The following is a 17,708-nucleotide window of genomic DNA, read 5'->3' as shown; positions in this document are numbered from 1 at the left end:
TTTCATGGGCCAATTACTACTTTTTATACTTGCTTTTATCTGAAACATGAATAAAAACTCCCACTGTACTCTGAAGAAACACTATGCATACTGACATCTTCAGGGTTCTTATTTATAAGGTACTGTAGTAATAACAAATATTAACGATAGTCCTATAGTTTTTAAGCTGTCCTTATTTGAAGGAGAAAAGTCTCCATAGATCAAACAAAAATGTTCTTACATAGGAGGTGGCTTCACTGAACTTACTATGATTGTTCCAATCCCATTTTCCCCCCCCCCATGAATAAGCAAAACTTCCCAAGATACATTTCAGCTCAGATGGTGGTGGTGGGAAATACTGGTTGTTAGATATAAAGATAGTCTTAATATATTGCTTCATGCTGCTGCATGAGTCATGGTCTCAGAGTCAGAAGCTAGCTAGTAAGTCTGCAGTTTGCCTAAAGTCAAAAAAGCAACATTATTGCAAAGGGGACAAGGGACTGAGCTTGCCAGGTGTTCCTTTTTTTTAATCATTAGTTCCTATTGGCAGTACACAGACACACTGTCTCGAGGACAGAACTAAGCTTTTGGGAAAGGATTTCAAAAAGTCACTCCAAAATGAGACCTCATATTGTAGCAGTTTGCCAAAAATCTAATTTGCAATTTTAGCTCTACCTTCCATAGTCAGCCTGCACAGCTTTGCTTCACAAGTATCCAGATAATGAGCAATCTGCTCTTGATCCTGCATTCAAAGTACTTAAAGTGATTAACAGATCTGCACATGGACCGAGACCGGGCTTTCCACATGCAGCCTTTACCTACCTTCTGTTGAGTATTCTGCTGTTCATTTCAGTAGGACTGCATCTTTATTCTAATATTTGTTGTGCAGAAGGCTAAATGTTGCCTAGGATCCTGTAGAGCACAGAATTTAAGACTCACTCAAAATTTCACACCTTAGAACAAAAAAAAAACCCACAAGGAATACAAATATTGTTTTCAGTAATGAGCAAATATTTTATCTCTTGTTATTAACCATCCAGCAACAACACGTTCAAAAAAATATATATGCCTTGGAAGCAAAAGCTTTTTAATTATTGGGTACACGTGAGGGTTCAGCAAATCCATAAAGCTGGCCGACTGTCCTCTTCGATCAAGCTAGAGGAGGTGATGGATGTGACAGCACAGCAGTTCTTGGATTTTAAGCCGTGCAGTACAGTAACTCTAAAGAGCTAATGCATAATGGGGGAGGGGACAGGAAAGGCCTCCAGAGCCGCAATATATTTAGAATCGATCCTTTCACCTAACCGAGCTGAAAAAAAGTCTTGTTGCTTTAGTGATCCGGTACAAAACACTTTGAACACTCCTGGAGAACATTCTGATGAGTTTCCTAATAAATAAATAAATGGAGCTAGGCAGCTCTCATTTCAGACTAAATCCTCCCATACTGATTACATTGGAACAACCTTCTAGCTCAGGCATGGATTATTGTACTCTTCATAATCAGTTAAATGCTCCAAGGAAAAAACTAATTACATCTGTGTCCAACACAATGCTTCACCAAATCATATCCGTTTGAAAGCTTGCACCAAATCAAGAACTGTATTAGGCAACAACAAAAAAAGGGAAGGGAAGAGTAGAATCACATGAATGGCATTCATTTATCGTCACTCAAGAGACTATCTGAAAAGGGATTTAATAATGCTGCTGGTGGGAGCCATTTCCAGGCAAATAGAAACATGAAATTCATGATGAAAAAAGTAGCGCAGAATTGTTTTGCTCCGGCTTCAATTAAGACATCTCTATGAAACAGTCAATAACACGAAGTACTATTCGTTTCTGGAACAGGCTGGTACTCCATAATCTAGAAGGTAAGGAAAACATAGAAACTTCACACTAGAAGCTGGGGTTTTTGGTGGTTTCTGGTTTTGGTTTTTTTTTTGTTTGTTTTGTTTTTTTTTAAAATGAGATTTAATTAGAAATACCTTAAGAAAAGGAAGAGAAGTGCAATTCCATTCATCAGAACAAATGTTAAAAGGCTCTGAGATGCACAATCAACACCCAAGTTGCAGCTGACAACAGTGAAATTTAGACTTTATTGAATACTGCAGAGTTTTACCCCAAGCTGAGCAGAACAAGTTGCCAGCTGCTGAGAGAGGGTAGTCCTGCACTGTTGCACATGAAAGTCCATCCAAGCTAACAGCTCGTGCAGTGAAGCTATCACAAAGCTGTTCACTTTTTGATGTGTTAAATTTCTGTTAGTTTTCTGACCCATCTTACTCTGTGATCAGAGAGACTACACAGTACCCTGATGAAGCATTAGGAGTATCCCCCAGTTACCAGATGACCATAGTCACATCAAAGCCACAGACTATGTGACTGATCATATCAGACAAGAAAAACCAAATCAATAAATCCAAGGGCAAGATTGACAACACTTCAACAAGCAGAATTAGGCATATCAAGTGCTATTAATCAAAGTTATGTGGTTGTTATTTTCAGAATCCTTGAACAATGACAAGTCAAAAGCAACTAAAGACCATTCTCTCTAATATCTTTTCCTAGGCCCATACTCAAAGAAGAGAAACAACAGGAAAATGTGTAATATGTTTGTGGCAGGTGGACCACATGGCCTGATCCACATACACCCCACTGCCCTCACACATACTATCTTTACAGCAATTATCCATACTAGCACTTCTTAATACCCCAAGAACCCCCAAGGAACCCCCACTTTAAGCACATCAATTGTTGCAATAAGCAAAATATTAGTGGCAGAACTATTTACCTGTTATTAGTAAATGGAGCTGTTGGCACACTATTATTTGCTACACCTCTGAACAACAGGTCTATAAATCAGCAAGGTTGAAGGCATGCTCACATTTTAAATGAAGGTTTCCAGTTGTAATACAAGCAGCAAAACTTAGGATTTGCCAAAGCAAATTCCAGAAGCCTGTTTGATGAAGCATCAGAGGAAGATACTGTAGTGGTAACTAGGAGCTTGGCTTGTAGCTCTGAAAGTCATCCAGGACTTAAGCAGCACAGCATTCAAAGCACATACAGGATTACAGCAATAATTTGGAATCTATGTGTGCATTAGATAAAGTTTGGTGGATTGGGAGGGTAGCTTTGTTTTTAACAAAAAATGGAATTATAATAAATGCTTGAGTAATATAACAATGCTTTTAGAAAGCGGAGTGGAAGGGCTGTGTGTGGTAGTAACACTAAGAGCTCATGGGAGGGCTGTCTATCCCCTGGCTGCTTCCCTCTGAAGAAAACCCTGAATGACACAGCACCATCCTGTCATCACCACCATAATGACTGTTCTACAGGCTGGTACCCAAAGATTTACTATCACGCAAGTAGGCCCTCTTCTCCCTGATTTTAAGAAACACTGATGAAACCAAACAGCACAGTTATAAATCCTTATACATTGTGGTAGTTTCTCTTCTTAGTGCATGAGGTTCATTTTTTTTTCACATTTCTTTTTCATATCTAGAAAAAGTTCAGGTCTGAGGAAGGCTGAATTTACCTTTCCATTAGCAGTCAGACAATTAAGAAGCAATTATCAGATATGCCAGTCAACTTTGGCAACCTTTTGGAAATCAAAGTCATACCAATCTAACTGAAACTATCCTAGAATCAGAAAGTAAATATGTACCAAAAAGCAGCTAGTCACATGCTATATCCTGTATTCTTTCCAACAGCTTAAGGCTTTCCTTGTCTTGTTATAAGGGAATATGCACCATCTTCGAAATGGGATATTACTTAAAATTAAGGAATCATCTTGGGTGATGAATCATCACTTCAAAGAGCAAGACTGCTTAACTTCTGATGCTTCAAGAGTGAGTTTGTTTGTTTCAGATACATTTAAATTCTGAAAGGAAGTGTTTGATGAAAAAAGCAAGAGTGAAGATGCTGACAGAAATCTCTCAAAATTCAAATTAAGGTTATTGATGTGGGAGCAACACCAAAAAAAATAACCCCAACAATGTGGAGCTCAAAGTTATTCTAGCTTCCTGGAAATGCCACAACAAGGCTGTTCTCACTCTTGACTTGCTACTTACAAATTTCAGGAAAAACACAGATTTATCCCAACTCTGTCACAGATGACCAGACAGTGAATTCATGGAAGTGGCACACAGATGCCCAGGTACACCTCTTGCATGATGGTGCTCAGGTCTGCTTGTATCTGTTCTACAATTCCATATGCACAACTTGGACAAAGTGCTTAGTGTCATAAGCACTTGGTTATTTTTTTTTTTTCTTAGGAGCAGAAAGAACCCTGCAGAAAAATATATGTAGTGGTACAAAGACATGAAAAGGATATTAGCTGGGTTTTTAAAAGTAATAGACACAAATCCACTTCTTAAAAATGAGAGGAACTCTTCCTATTCTTGTCTACAAGGATAAGGGAATCCATTTGTGAAATTGCCCTTTTGCTACTTGGTGTGGACAGGAGAATAGCAAAGTGTTCTTATGGACATCAGATTTATTTCATAAAGTCTTTCTATTTTTGACTTGCAATTAACAGGGAAGACATCAATTCACATTGAACTAAAACAAACCATTTACAGGAGATGTATTTTCATTTTGAATCTCTCAGAAGTCTACTAAAATGTAGTGAAAAATAAGACTGCAACATGAAAGCATCTGTCAAACTTCTCAGAGAGGAAAGTAGTCGTACTAATTTAGATAAGCTAAAGAAAAAAAAAAAAACAACCACAACACAAAGTAAACTGTCACCGTACTTCTGTAAATCCCTGGTGCCTCAGCAACTTGTAAATTATACCTGAAAGCGATGCTAATTTTTATCTTCTAAACTAATAACACATGAATTTAATTTTCTTTTTCATTCTGTTCAACAAACAGTTGTAGTATTACTGTCAAGAATTTCATCGTCAAATTGCCACATGCAAAAAGTTACAGCTATTTGGAATTTTTTTAAGCCACAATACAAGTGACCAGGATATCAGCACAAAGGCTGATACTCTAGGGAGACAGCGTATAAGCACAGTAACCAGAACGAGGAGTTATGCGCCGTTAGCAATATCACATAGAATCAGTTAATTCCTTAAGGGCAGAACCTGAAAAGTCATCTTTAATCACCCTTAGGAATATATTCAGGCTGTTTGAAAGGCTTGATTTCTACTGTACACACTTCTACATCTAAAAAAATAAAAATAGGGGTTTACTGATTTTCACTCCTTGAACTGAAGTGGAGAACATCTGCATAAGACTAATCTCACAGCTGTTGTGTCCGTCTGTTTACACGCACCCCCACCCCAAATCTCATATTTGTATCACTTTCTTCTTAAAGGGCCAACGAAGGCCAGATCAATTATTCACCCAATGTAAAGCAATCAGATGCCATTGAAATAGTTTCACTATACTTAACATGAAGCATTACTCACACTCATTTAATTGCACAGACAAAGGAAATCCATTCTGATAGAAGGTACAACATTGGAGAGTTAGTCAGCAAATTACCCTGAATTACCTGAAGCAGCAATAACAGTGCAGACTTCCAAACTGACAGACTTCCAACCCACTTTAAGCAGACCCTGGAAGAGCTCTCCTCTACAACATGGAGGAAGAGGTTTACATTAAGTACTTTTCCTTCTCTGAAGAGGCCAACAGAAGAGTGTCAATTATGAACAGATTGGGATGTGAATACTGCAACAAGGAACGAGATAACTAATCACATGTTATCAAGATATGTAACATTCAAGTCCTGTTGTTCTTGGGTTGGATTTGAACTAGTCACAAGGAACCCTGCTTCTAAGTTCTGCCTATACTTTAAAAAAAAAAAAAAGCAAAGAATATCATAAGTCCTACAACAACTGTCCAGAGACCATGTGAAAGTCAGCTCTATTAGCATCTTCACGAAAGAAAGAGTCTTAACCGCATAAAATAAATAAGCAAAGCTATAGCAGAATTTGGAATTCTTTAGAAAGCTAAAGCTTTTGAATCTCGGGATACCACAAGCTTACCTTGGTGGTCCAAAAAGTAAGACAGCTGAACACCTTCAAAGAACTAGAAAGGAAGGAGTACTGACAACTGAATCAGAATTACTGGGGTTTATTTTGAGCTCTGTCCTTACCTCTTTTTTTGACCTTGGACAAGGTGACTTTGCTGCTGATCTTCTGTGCCACTTTGTGGAACACAAACACGGTGACTTTTTATAAAGCACTTTGCTAACTGGCACGAACACCCTCAGCAAAATCTTTCAATGTAGTGCAAATAACAAACGTATTTTGCTGAGCCAGTCCAAAAAAAAAAAAGAGCAAATATGCTTTTGCTAGTTCTCTGCAGCATTAGTTAACTGGCATTATTCCTACAGTAGTGCTGGCATATCTAACTTGACAGACAAATAGAAACAAACAGGACCAGCTTCATTATTTACAATACTTTGCTAAAACCAACAGGACTGCTCTTTTCGATCCCAAGCATCTTTCTGTGGCCGGAAACGAGACTCAGATCACAGATAAGAGAAAGGAAAACTCAAAGACCTGTCCTAAACACAGTTGACTTCAGTAAGCATCCATAGTTGCTTTTTTTCTATAGCTCAGCATTTTGATTATTTAGGAGCCTTCGCATTGGGAGAGGCCTACTACCAATTCTGTAACATATGCTCAGTGGAGCACCAATATGCAGCTGAAGAGGGAAAAGTTAGTAATATCACCAGATGAAGAGAAGAAAAAGAAGCCAAAGAGGATTCAGTCACATTAATAAGATTAATTTTCATATGGAATAAATTAAATCTCTTGAATCAAATGCCAAAAAAATATAAATACCTATCTCCTCACATAGAAGAACAAATAGCTTTCCTCAGTTATCTTCTTTCTCTTGTGTAGCTATACAACTAACACAAGAGTTGTTAATGCCACTGGAATACTCGCCTACCAGACTCACTGCCAACTGAACTAACACTCAGAAAATGAATTTCAGGGTCTCTAAAAATAAATCACAGGTGTGCAATTTGTTCTGTAAAGATCTTTATGTACTCACTTCCTGATAGCAATGAAACCAGCAGCCCTCAGAACCTCCAAGATTTACAATACAAATCTGCCTCAAACACACACGGTACTTAAAACATAGAGGACACTTTTCCTACACTCTAACTGTTTTAGCATTAAATGTAAAGTTACGAGAATGAAAAGGAGAAAAAAAAGAAGAAAAATGATGGAACAGAAAAATGTCTATCTTTTTGGATAAAAGAAGGAAAACAGACAATTAGTTTGGAGAGTGCTTTTTGACAAGGAGAATCTCAGGAAACAGACACCTCCTGGAATCTTCAAATAACCCCCTGAAGTTCAGTCCCTATATAAGATGAAGTTACCTCCTGAAGTAATCAAAACCTAATGTGTTTTACTATGCCATCAAAAATGTTAAGAACTACATTGAGCATTGGTTTGGTACCTACTACTTGAGTCCACAAAGCTGCAGTAGTTTAGATTAAAACAGGATTTTTTAAAAATCATTATACATCTATAATGGGATAATTTCTCAGACTTGTATTAAGGGGCCCACTTATTTTACTGTTCAAAATGTAACGTGACCTTCTAAGAAGGTTCATCATGAAGTAATGTCTTTATGCCTAAATATAGGCAGACATCTGAAAGCAAGGCATTCTCTGATTTTCTTCTATTTTAGTAGAAAATTTGGTTTTAAATAAGGCAACTGTGTTCTTTCCCACTTCCCCCATCTTGTTCCCTAATTCCCCAACTAACTCATCCTGCAGCTTCAGATGGATAGTGCAGGTCCCAGCTGGTGCTCGAAGGCAAGATGAGATGTATGAGAATCACTGTCTATTACTAAGCGTAGGCAGTACCAATCAGTAGATCAATACAGCTGATGCTCCCATGACAGCTCTACGGTACTTGTAGATGTTTAGTACATGAAAGAAATGCATCTGCAAGAGTCTTTTCCAAGTTCTTGCAAGCAGAAGCTATTCCTTCTCCAGAGACACATTACTGCCTATCAGTTGGTGGGTGGTAACTTGTGCAAAGAAAATGGTACAAGCTTGTAATTCTACAGGCACAAAGCTAACAAAATAGTCTGTTCTCAGTTACCCACAGTAATTGAGAAAACCAAGTACATCAGAAGAACACAGAAAACGCAAGCCATACATAAATTCAGGATGCAATAACATACTTAGTCCACTAATAGTTACAAAACTCGTAAAAAGCTTTCTATAGAAAACTGAGCAGAGACATTTCCAAGATGCTTATTACATATAATGGAAAAGCTGTTTCAGCAATGCAGCGACAGAGTATTCAGGAAAGACATGACTTTGGCAGTCCAAAGCTGTTTGTCCTGCAGATAGCCATGAGTTAAGCCTGCCTGCATGTATATGCACTTTTTTTTGGGGGGGGTGGGGGGGACGGGACACACACAACCACGAACAAGAAAGACCAACAGTCCCCCCTCCCTTGCCATAATCTAATATTTATACTTGCTTTATAGATACACCCAGAAAAGAACATGTATTTTCCAATGTTTAACATACTATATACTTTTAAAAAAATTTCTCTACCACCACACAGCACAGACTGAAGAACTCTGTATTGCCAAACTAAAGCAAACAGCTGTTGTAATATGTCAAGCCCATACCTGAGGCTGCCAATTCATCTTATTTCAAAACAGAGTTACAAAACAATGAGTTTTCCTTAAAATATCTGAAGTCATTCCCTCCAGTACCAGCTCCTACATTTATTTAGTTTCACGAATGTAATACTGCTTTCTGCAGACTTAGCTGGGCTAGAATTTTCCTATAGCCATCATTTCTGTACTAAATCTGACAGTATCTTTGGTCAAAATCACCACGCAAATTCTGTACCTCTCCCCTCCAAACACAGGGCGTCTTTGAATCCTTCCACAGGCATTAGCACTCATCCTTCCTCTTCCTTTACTATTGCTTCCGCACAAATAAGGAAAGTTCTAGTAATATAGTTAGCAAAACCCTCAGCTTCTCACTGACAGTTTACAGTGCAGCACAATTAAGTACTGCTGATTCACTGTGACAAGAGTCATTTACTCTTGCTGCTGACAGTACAGATGTTTTCCAGCATCCGTATCTGTGATTGGTTTGTGACACCATGCACGGGTGTCCCTCCAGTTGGTCTGGTTCTCTGGTTGACAAGCTTCACTTTAACAACTAGCAGGCTGTAGTCTGAATAAAACAGTGAAATACCACGAGCTAGCAGCTTTTTATCTTAAAAATAACTTTCATTCTAAACGTCAAAAATGTTCAAATAGCATTAGGCAATAAAGTCTTAATGGCCTGTTAGCAAAATAAGAAAGTAAATGGTTTTTTAGGTAAGGAGGAAAGGCACAATATTTAAAGGCAACTATGTCTTATTCACAGATGCAGCCAGTCATCCATTAATCAAGCCAATCCTTCATTTTACAGCACTTATCAATATGCCCAGGTATACTGCCATCTGTAAGGGAAGGGTTTAGATATTAAGAAATCTTTGTAGGCATTAAGATTGCCTTACTCTAACAAAAAGGGAAACTTGAATAGTACAAGAATAATATTATAGAAACTAATTTGAAAGCACTCATACTTCCTATTTTCAAACTCACAAACAAGAGTTAATAATACTTCCCCCCCTTCCGCCCCCCAACAAAATATGTAAATTCACAGCCACAAGATTTGAGGCCAAAAAAACACAGGAAGATTCTGCAAGGCCTGGAAATTTACAGCATTGTAATAGTTAATGCTAGCTCTAGTGAAGCTATTTAAGATATTAAAATTCCCATCTGTCAGACCTCTTTGCTAGATGTTACTGCCCTCAAAGCAAAAGAGGACACATGCCTGCATCCCAGCCACTGAGTTCATAGCGCTTTTTAACTCAAGCCATAACTGAAAATGAGTTCATAGTAACACACCTATCTAAACCACCGCAGCCAACATGCACATACGTGTTTGCTCTTGCCATCTAGACATAGACAAGCAGAGAGAAAGGCTAAACAGCTGCATGCAGGCATCAGGAAAGGAGATGATGATCTGTAAACTATTGCAGCAGTTTGCTACCATACTCATAAATAATGTTCTATGCATGCGTTTGACTTAAAGGCAATTTCAAGTTTGGGAAAACAGACACGCTACAAAAACAATATCCAGGAGGCAGACAATAATGCTATTAGTATTACAGAGTAGCTATTCACCATGATTTCCAGCATCACAACTACGAAAACTTCAGTCCCCATGCTCTAATGGGTCAGCTGCATCCCATGTAAAGCACCAGAAACATCAGCAGAAGTCCTGGGTGTACATGGGCACCCACTGGGATATTTAATTTACCTGAGTAATGTTTCTGTCAACACCAGCTCTATGAGGGATAGAGAGAAGATCCAATCAGCAGGGATGGCTTAAATCTCCCATAAGGAAAACAGGCTTGCATCTCATCTACACAGCAAAATTTAGCAAGTAAAATAAATGCTCCCAAGCTTTCATCTTTCCAAAGGAGCATTTATCCTGACAACAAGTGGACAGAGATTACACATTTTAAGTTCAACAAGACTTTCCAACATGCAGGATGCTGCTGAAATGCTAATAAAACTGAGACACTGTATATGCATGAGCTACTAGAGAAGCCTGCTCCATTTACAGTTGCTTTTGCATCCAATCATTTAAGTTGCTTCTACAAAGTGAAAGCATTTACGTATTTCCTGTGGTCTGTAACACCATAGTGTAGAAAAATAAACCCCTCTGGGATTGAATTAGAGGATACAGTGGTTCACAAGAGAAAGGATTCCTAAGTTAACATTTCTCTCCTCTTTTCTTTGTATGATTTCTTTCCAAAACCATATCCCAACACCTCAGCTGTTCTCTGTGTAGCACTTACTGTTGCTGGACTTCAGGTCACGGTGAATTATGGGAACAATCGCTTCCTCGTGCAGGTAGTTCATTCCCCTTGCGATCTGTACTGCCCAGTTCACTAATATGTCAGGAGGTATCCTTTTACCAGACAAAACTCTATTTAGCGATCCTCCACGGGCAAACTCCATGATCAAGCAAAGATTAGGTTCCTTCAAACACACACCCCTGAGGGCAATGATGTTGGGATGCTTTAACATTGCAAAGAGCTTGGCCTCTTGACGGACATTCTCAATGGTCTGGCTGATGTCCTCATCAGGGTCATAGCGAGCTGCCTTGACAGCAACCTCATCTCCTATCCACACAGCTCGATATACTTTTCCGAAGCCCCCTATGCCAATGATTTCCTCCAGAACAAGCTCTGAAAAGTCGATCTCCAGAACTAGGGAAAGAGGGGGAAAAAAAAAAAAAGATGTAAACATTTAGCAACTACACAGCCATTTACATTAGCCAAAGGTCCGTGGTGGCCAACCTCACCCTTACCCTTGGAGAAAGGACCAATTTTCATTCCTAAGCAATACAAATTAAAGCGGTAGCCCCTTCTGACAACCCTTCATTCCCAAATAGTGTGGTAAAACAGATCTTGCAGTATCATAAGACCTGTATGAAGTACTCACTGTGAACAGCGATGCATTTGACCTAACAGTGGTGAATGACACACTTAATAAAACAGCCGTCTCTTAACAAACTTAAACCCTTATAACACTGACACACCCTTAAGGACAAACCCTCATTTCCTGTCTTCAATGACAGTACAAGATTCCAAAAAAGAAAATGCACCCAGAGGCTACTCTTCACTGACTTTGCTATACAGTGCTTAATGTGACATAGCTAAAATTCAACAGAAAATACGTCTACTCCTGCATTTGTCCCTTATTTGAATGACTTTTATTCAACCGCTACTAACAATCTTTTAGTCCTTCCCAAATCACACTTATTCTTCCACATCTCTACAAGCTTTGCAGATTCGTTCCCCACAAGAGATCTATTAACCAATTCTGACACTACTGATAATAGTGTGACAAACAGATGGATCAGACCACATACTGAATATACAGAGCTAGCAATAAGAAAAACATTTACTTTTTTTTTACTAAGACATAACGCACTTTTATTGCAGAAACTATATGAATTAACAGAATCATCATTTTCCATTCCCGTGCACTCACAACTATACTCTACAGGCTGCCCCAGGAACTGGTGGGTACTTGGCATTATATAGTAAAAATCTACAGATGCCTTAATTCAGCATATAAATTGCATCTGGAGCAAAAGCGGCCAGACAATGTATCCTGTACAACTATACACTAAACATAGCTTATGCTCACAGATGGCCAAAAGAACCCATCCAATACTGACTCATGTAGAATGGAAAACCAACATACTGACCAATGAAAACATGCTAAAGTGGCTAAATTTACAGTAGTGGTAGGTCACTGGTGGGATACCACTGATGCTATCCTGTCTGATGTTTTGGTGGTTACCAATTGCAGTCAAAGAAATTTTTAAAAGTTTTAAATGAAAAATATCACAATGCAAGAATTTAAGGAGAAATTCACCAAGACTTTAATACTTTCCTGCATTTGAAATCCCAAATTTGACATGGTTCCCCTGCTTTGTCTAGTAGAAAGGAAATTAAGTCTGTAATGGACTTGCTTGAGGTAGGTATTAATCCAGAGTACCATATCATATTACTGGGTTTTGTAGTTATTGATTGTATACATAAAGCTCTCCACTGTTTTTAAAAGAAATTACATAGTCATACAAGGCAAGGGAGCAGGTTAGATACCACTTAAGTAAAGTATTTTACTTATTCCAATCAAGTATCTTTTATAAGTATAAGCCTATAGTACAAGAAGTTGTCACAAAACCGTATGGACTTATTATGAGCTCCGCTGTCCACAGCTGCAGAATTTTTTTTTTTTTTTTTGGCTGAGCTCTGTCTTCCCTGAATGTGATTTTTAAAAGTCTGGCTTACTTTTGTGAGTCAGTCAAACCTATGTGCTAGGAGTTGACTACATATAGGGATCACATCAACCACTGTCCCATGCAGTACAGCCAATACCTTTAAAACCTTCGTTAGTGTAATAAGGACACCTATGCTCTTTTTCCTAGTGTTACGTAGACAAAAGATTAATGGGAAGCAAGATAGAAAACTGACCAGGAAAGTCTTCCAAAAGGAGGAAAGGCCCTTTCCAGTCCAGAACACAAAAAGAATTTGTCTGTTATTGTGAGTACATCTTTCGGGTAACACAGGACCTACACAACAGAGAAGGTTTCACTCCTACAGTAGCAGCCTCAGTGTTCAAATGCTCATGAACTACAGATTAGAAGAAAAAAAAAAAATGATGGAGTAGAATCTGACCAGGAACGCTGAAATTTTAGAGCAAGGCTGTAACGACAATAACTTCAGATATGAGACTACCCTGACACTGAGAATACACAAGAGGAGCTTCTCTGGTATTTCTCAATGATAAAAGAGAGAAAGAAATCAGATGCTGCGTCCTACCACTTTCAGTCAGTAGAATTTCAGCACTGGTAGAACGCTCACTTAACCTGCTCCTCGGGACAAGGTCAATTAAAACGAACCAACACAAAAGCCACAAAGCAAGATCGACAGACCGTCCCGGAAACTCACGACACGCACCATTTCTGGTGGCATTCACGGGCAGGCGTCTTCCTTCCTCGGGCATTTCAAGGATGCAGAAGGCATTAGAACGAGCACGCCCCGCCGGTCCGGCCCGCCGCGGCGCGGTGCTGAAGGGACAGCTCCGCCGGCGGCGGCAGCGGGACGGCAGCGGGACGGACCCGGGCAGCCACCGGGCAGCCACCGGGCAGCCACCGGGCAGCCACCGGGCAGCCACCGGGCAGCCACCGGGCAGCCACCGGGCAGCCACCGGGCAGCCACCGGGCAGCCACCGGGCAGCCACCGGGCAGCCCGCCCCAGCTTCGCCCAGGAGTTGCTGGTGCAGGAGAGACATGCGACAGGAAGGTGGCAGGCAGATGAAGGAGATGGGCAAAGGAAAACCAAGGGCGCAGAAAGCAAAACTCTTTCTGTGTGCTCTCACACATTTTACTTCAGAAAAAACAACAAAACATGCCTCTGCCGGATGCACAAATTAAGAGTTTGGGACGTAAAACTGTGAGATTTATGCTTCCAGGTGAACGTTAAGATGTCACACTGCAAGTTCTTTCGCAAAGAAAGTTTTCTTTTATTTGCAGGTGTCACCTTAGCTTTACTTTAAAAGTGTATGTTTCTTTAAGGCAGACTGGCCAGCTGACCCTCGTGGGTAGCTTAATCAGAAAAAAAAAACCAAAACAACTCATCTTTAGAAAAGGGTTTTGGTTTTGTTTGTGTTTTTTTTTTGTGTGGTTTTTTTTTTTTTAAGGTGTTTGTGTTGAATTAGTTTATTCATTTTCACAGACTTAGTTATACAGCTACATAAGTGCACAAAATATTTGCTTTTCTTCACCTTTACAAACATACTAACTCCCTTTTCTAGACTCCAGTTTAATTTAGCAGACATGCTGTACTGGACTGCAAGGGCAACGGAAAGGTTTAACATGCATTTTTCGCCTTAGAATTTAAAAACTTAAGTGCTGTCATTCCTCTGGGGACCAGAGGAATTATAGAGCCTGTATACCATGGACCAGTGGCCATGTTGACAACTGCAAAGTAGTTGCTGTTTAATCAGCATTTATTATACCATACAATTAAGCTATTTAATCCAGCCCATAGTGTGTAAGAGCCCATAGCGCAGATGAGGGTCCTTCAAGCTGACCCACTGCTGACAGCCTCAATAGGCTACTTTTATCATTCATGGTACCCCCACTGAGTTAAGATTCAAGCACACTTTGTGGATGGCAGAAAGAGAGCATGCAATTACTAGCTATACTACTACAGCACTCAGTGGAAGCAGAATCTCTAGGACTTACACTCCAAAACCTTCATCAGACATGAAGACAAAGTTTAGGAAAAAAACTAAAAATAGCTCCTGTGCCAAAGTGCACATCTGGAATGACACCTTGCATTACTCCTGCAAAAGTGTAATACTTCACAGTCCAATAAGTTAACAGTAGACTATTATTGCAAACAGCTATTAAACTAACATCACCAGCTCTAAAAGTGGGTATCATTCTAACATTAAACTTTAAAATCCAATTCAACAGCAACCAACTTTACCCCCTGTCCAAACTGCATTATTCCTTTACAAAGAGAAATATACTCCTTTAGCATATTAAAAACGTATCAGAGGGCAATAAATTCTACTGTCATGAACACACTGTTAATGACTTGAAAGAACAGAAGTAGTATAGTCCCATTGTGGCACTACAAGGGTAAGACAAGGATAGAGGGGGAAGGTGCAACTCCACAACTGTTCCTGAACTATCAAACCATAGAAAGTGCAATGAGAGAGGAGAATCCATAGTTACAAAGGCTGCACTTGAACAGTCAAAAAAGGTGGGGAGCTGAGGCTTCAAGAAGTTCTGTAGAAATGGTTCTCTTAACTATCTCAAAGGCAAAACCTAGTAAGCATTCACAGTATTTTCTGCATTGGGCAGGGAGTTATCTATACTGTTCCAGCAGGAAAGAAAGCACCACCACTGCCCAACCTAGTCCCTTCACAATCCCAAGGGCAATACTATGAATTACAGAGGTTTTACCTAAATGCTTTCAGGCAGAACATGGAATAAGAAAAAAAGCTATTAGTTGTATTCCTTGGAGGTACGTCCTAGATAGGACAAAGCATCTTTTCGCTCCTTTTACTTTCCAGAAAGGTCTACTAGTCTGAAGATTTTTCTCTGCCCCTCCAAAAAAAGCTTTATTCATGCCTGAATTGTCAATAGTGATAGATAACAGGATCTAGAAACAGTCATTCCACAGTTTCTCTTTCCACAATTGTACATAGTGACTAAAAAAAAAGACGTAGAGGTGAAATGGCTCTATTCTCTGGCTCCAACAAAGGCTTCAAAACTGCACTGACATTCACAGAAACAGACCAATCCCTTCGTGCCTTCAGCATCACAACTTAGTCAAAAAACCCTCAGGTAGGCCCAGATATCCAAACTTGTATAAAACTCCTTCACAGGTATTTTAGAACAGAATTTTTAAGAAGGCAAAGCCTATGGAAGAACATGGTAACACAAGTAAACTTAGGAATTTTCAAGTCAGAAATAATAAGCTTTTGGTTAGGAGAAAGGAAGATAGTGAACAAGTATTAGCAGTGAATAAACACCGCAGAAAGCAACTGCTGCCTATCCAGCAACCTCTCCTTAGGGATATTCTTAAAGGGAGAGTCATCGAAGCCTCCGTGACCCCACCACTGACAAGCCACCAAGCTTCGGCCGTTTGGTGAAAATTTATCAGCTCCTGGAAACACTGCACTTAACAACGGGAAACTGCTCCCGGCGCCAGTGAAACGCGAACACGCTGAGCCGGGTTCGGCCTGCCTGGCGAGGAGCGACAGCCTGCAAGACAGAAGGGCACCGGAGCAGCAGGAATGCGGCTGCGGGTGGGAGAGAGAACGGGCCGGCCAACGGGGCCGGGGCGGCCCTGGCCCAGCCGAGCAGGGCCGCCGGCCTGGGACAGCCCCAGGGCGTGAGAGGCCGGGCCGCCGCAGCCAAGGGCCACCGCGGGCCCACTCGCCCCTGACCGCCGCCGGCCGGGCCCCGCCGCCTCCCACCGCCGCTCCCCAGCCGCGGCGGTCCCGGCTCCCCTCAGGGACAACGGATAGAGCTGGGCCGGACTGCACCGGACCAGGCCTCATCTCAGGGACCTGGGTAGGGCCGGGCTAGGGCTCCCCCCACCCCACCCGCCGGTCCGGTCACCCCCCCGCCCATGGCCGTCCCAGCACCCCCAGGCCCACGCGAGGGCCGGACCGAGCTTCTCCCCCCGGCTCCCTCCCGCTGGGTGATGGCGATGGGCCGCGCCGAGCCCCCTGCCCCGTGGCCTTACGCTGTATGGCGGGGGGCGGCGGGTAGCGGGCCCGCAGCTCCGGGCCCCCCCCCTGCACGCCGCTGCTCACGTAGTTGCTGGGGAAGATGCCGACGCGCTGGTCGATCTTGCCCGTCCACCAGCCCTCGTCGCCGGACACGTGCGAGTCCCGGGACAGCACCTGCACCACGTCGCCCGGCCGCAGGCTCAGCTCGTCCTCGCCGCACGCCTCGTACTCGAAGACGGCGGTCCAGAGCGGCCCGCCGCCCGGCGGCTCCCCGCCGCCTGCGCCCTCCTGGCTGAGCTCTGTGAGGGGCTCCATGGCGAGGCTGCTCCATAGGGGGAGGCGCCCGCGGCAGCCGGGCGCTGCGGGGGGCGGCGGGGCCGGTACCGCCGCCTATTGTTCATGCGGCCCGGCGCCTGCCGGCAGCAGGTGCCGCCGCCGCCCGGAGTGGGGGGGGGGCCGGAGCCGAGCCGCCTCAGCCCAGCGCGGGAAAAGGCGCGGGCAGGCAGCGGGTGCCGCCGAGCTGCTGCCGCCGCATCTCCCCCCACCTCCTCGGCGCCCGCCTCCGCCTGCCGCTGCCGCGCATCCCGGAGGCCACCTGACTCTCTGGCAGCTTCGGCGGCGGGAGGGGAAGGGGAGGCTCCGCCCCTTCGTCGCCATTGGCCGCCGCTACCGCCCGTCAGCGCCGCCCTCACCTGATTGAGGGCCCTCACCCCTTGGCCACGCCCCCGCCCCGGCCCCGGAGTCGCGCACACACCGGTGTGCCCCCCAATTGGCCCCCGCCTCGTCAGCCTTGGCTTCCCATTGGGCCTCGCGGCGCTTGTCACCAAGCTCCGCCTCTCCCCCGCTTGTCATTGGCTGGGGGAAGGGGCATGACACGGGAGAGGGTGGGGCGGCGGGGTGGC

The 17,708-nt window shown here is 42.5% G+C and overlaps 1 protein-coding gene across 3 annotated transcripts in view; it reads right to left on the bottom strand.

Annotated features, from left to right (window-relative positions):
- Nucleotides 1-17,377, bottom strand: part of MAP3K9 (mitogen-activated protein kinase kinase kinase 9) — a 64,254-nt gene extending 46,877 nt beyond the window's left edge. For 2 of the 3 annotated variants that reach the window (XR_012586717.1, XM_074584812.1), the window contains exons 1-2: nucleotides 16,821-17,377; nucleotides 10,833-11,246 (exon numbers count right to left, since the gene is read on the bottom strand). Coding sequence is in view for 2 of the 3 variants with exons in the window: in XM_074584812.1 (XP_074440913.1) it covers nucleotides 10,833-11,246; nucleotides 16,821-17,121 (715 nt within the window). In the remaining variant the exon portion in view is untranslated. The remainder of the gene's footprint in view (nucleotides 1-10,832; nucleotides 11,247-16,820) is intronic. The other variant, XM_074584814.1, reaches the window with a different exon arrangement.
- Nucleotides 17,378-17,708: the final 331 nt, after the last annotated feature.

This window comes from Larus michahellis, chromosome 4 (genome assembly GCF_964199755.1).
Source record: "Larus michahellis chromosome 4, bLarMic1.1, whole genome shotgun sequence".
Classification (NCBI taxonomy): domain Eukaryota; kingdom Metazoa; phylum Chordata; class Aves; order Charadriiformes; family Laridae; genus Larus; species Larus michahellis.
This window is presented reverse-complemented; position numbering and strand designations above follow the sequence as displayed.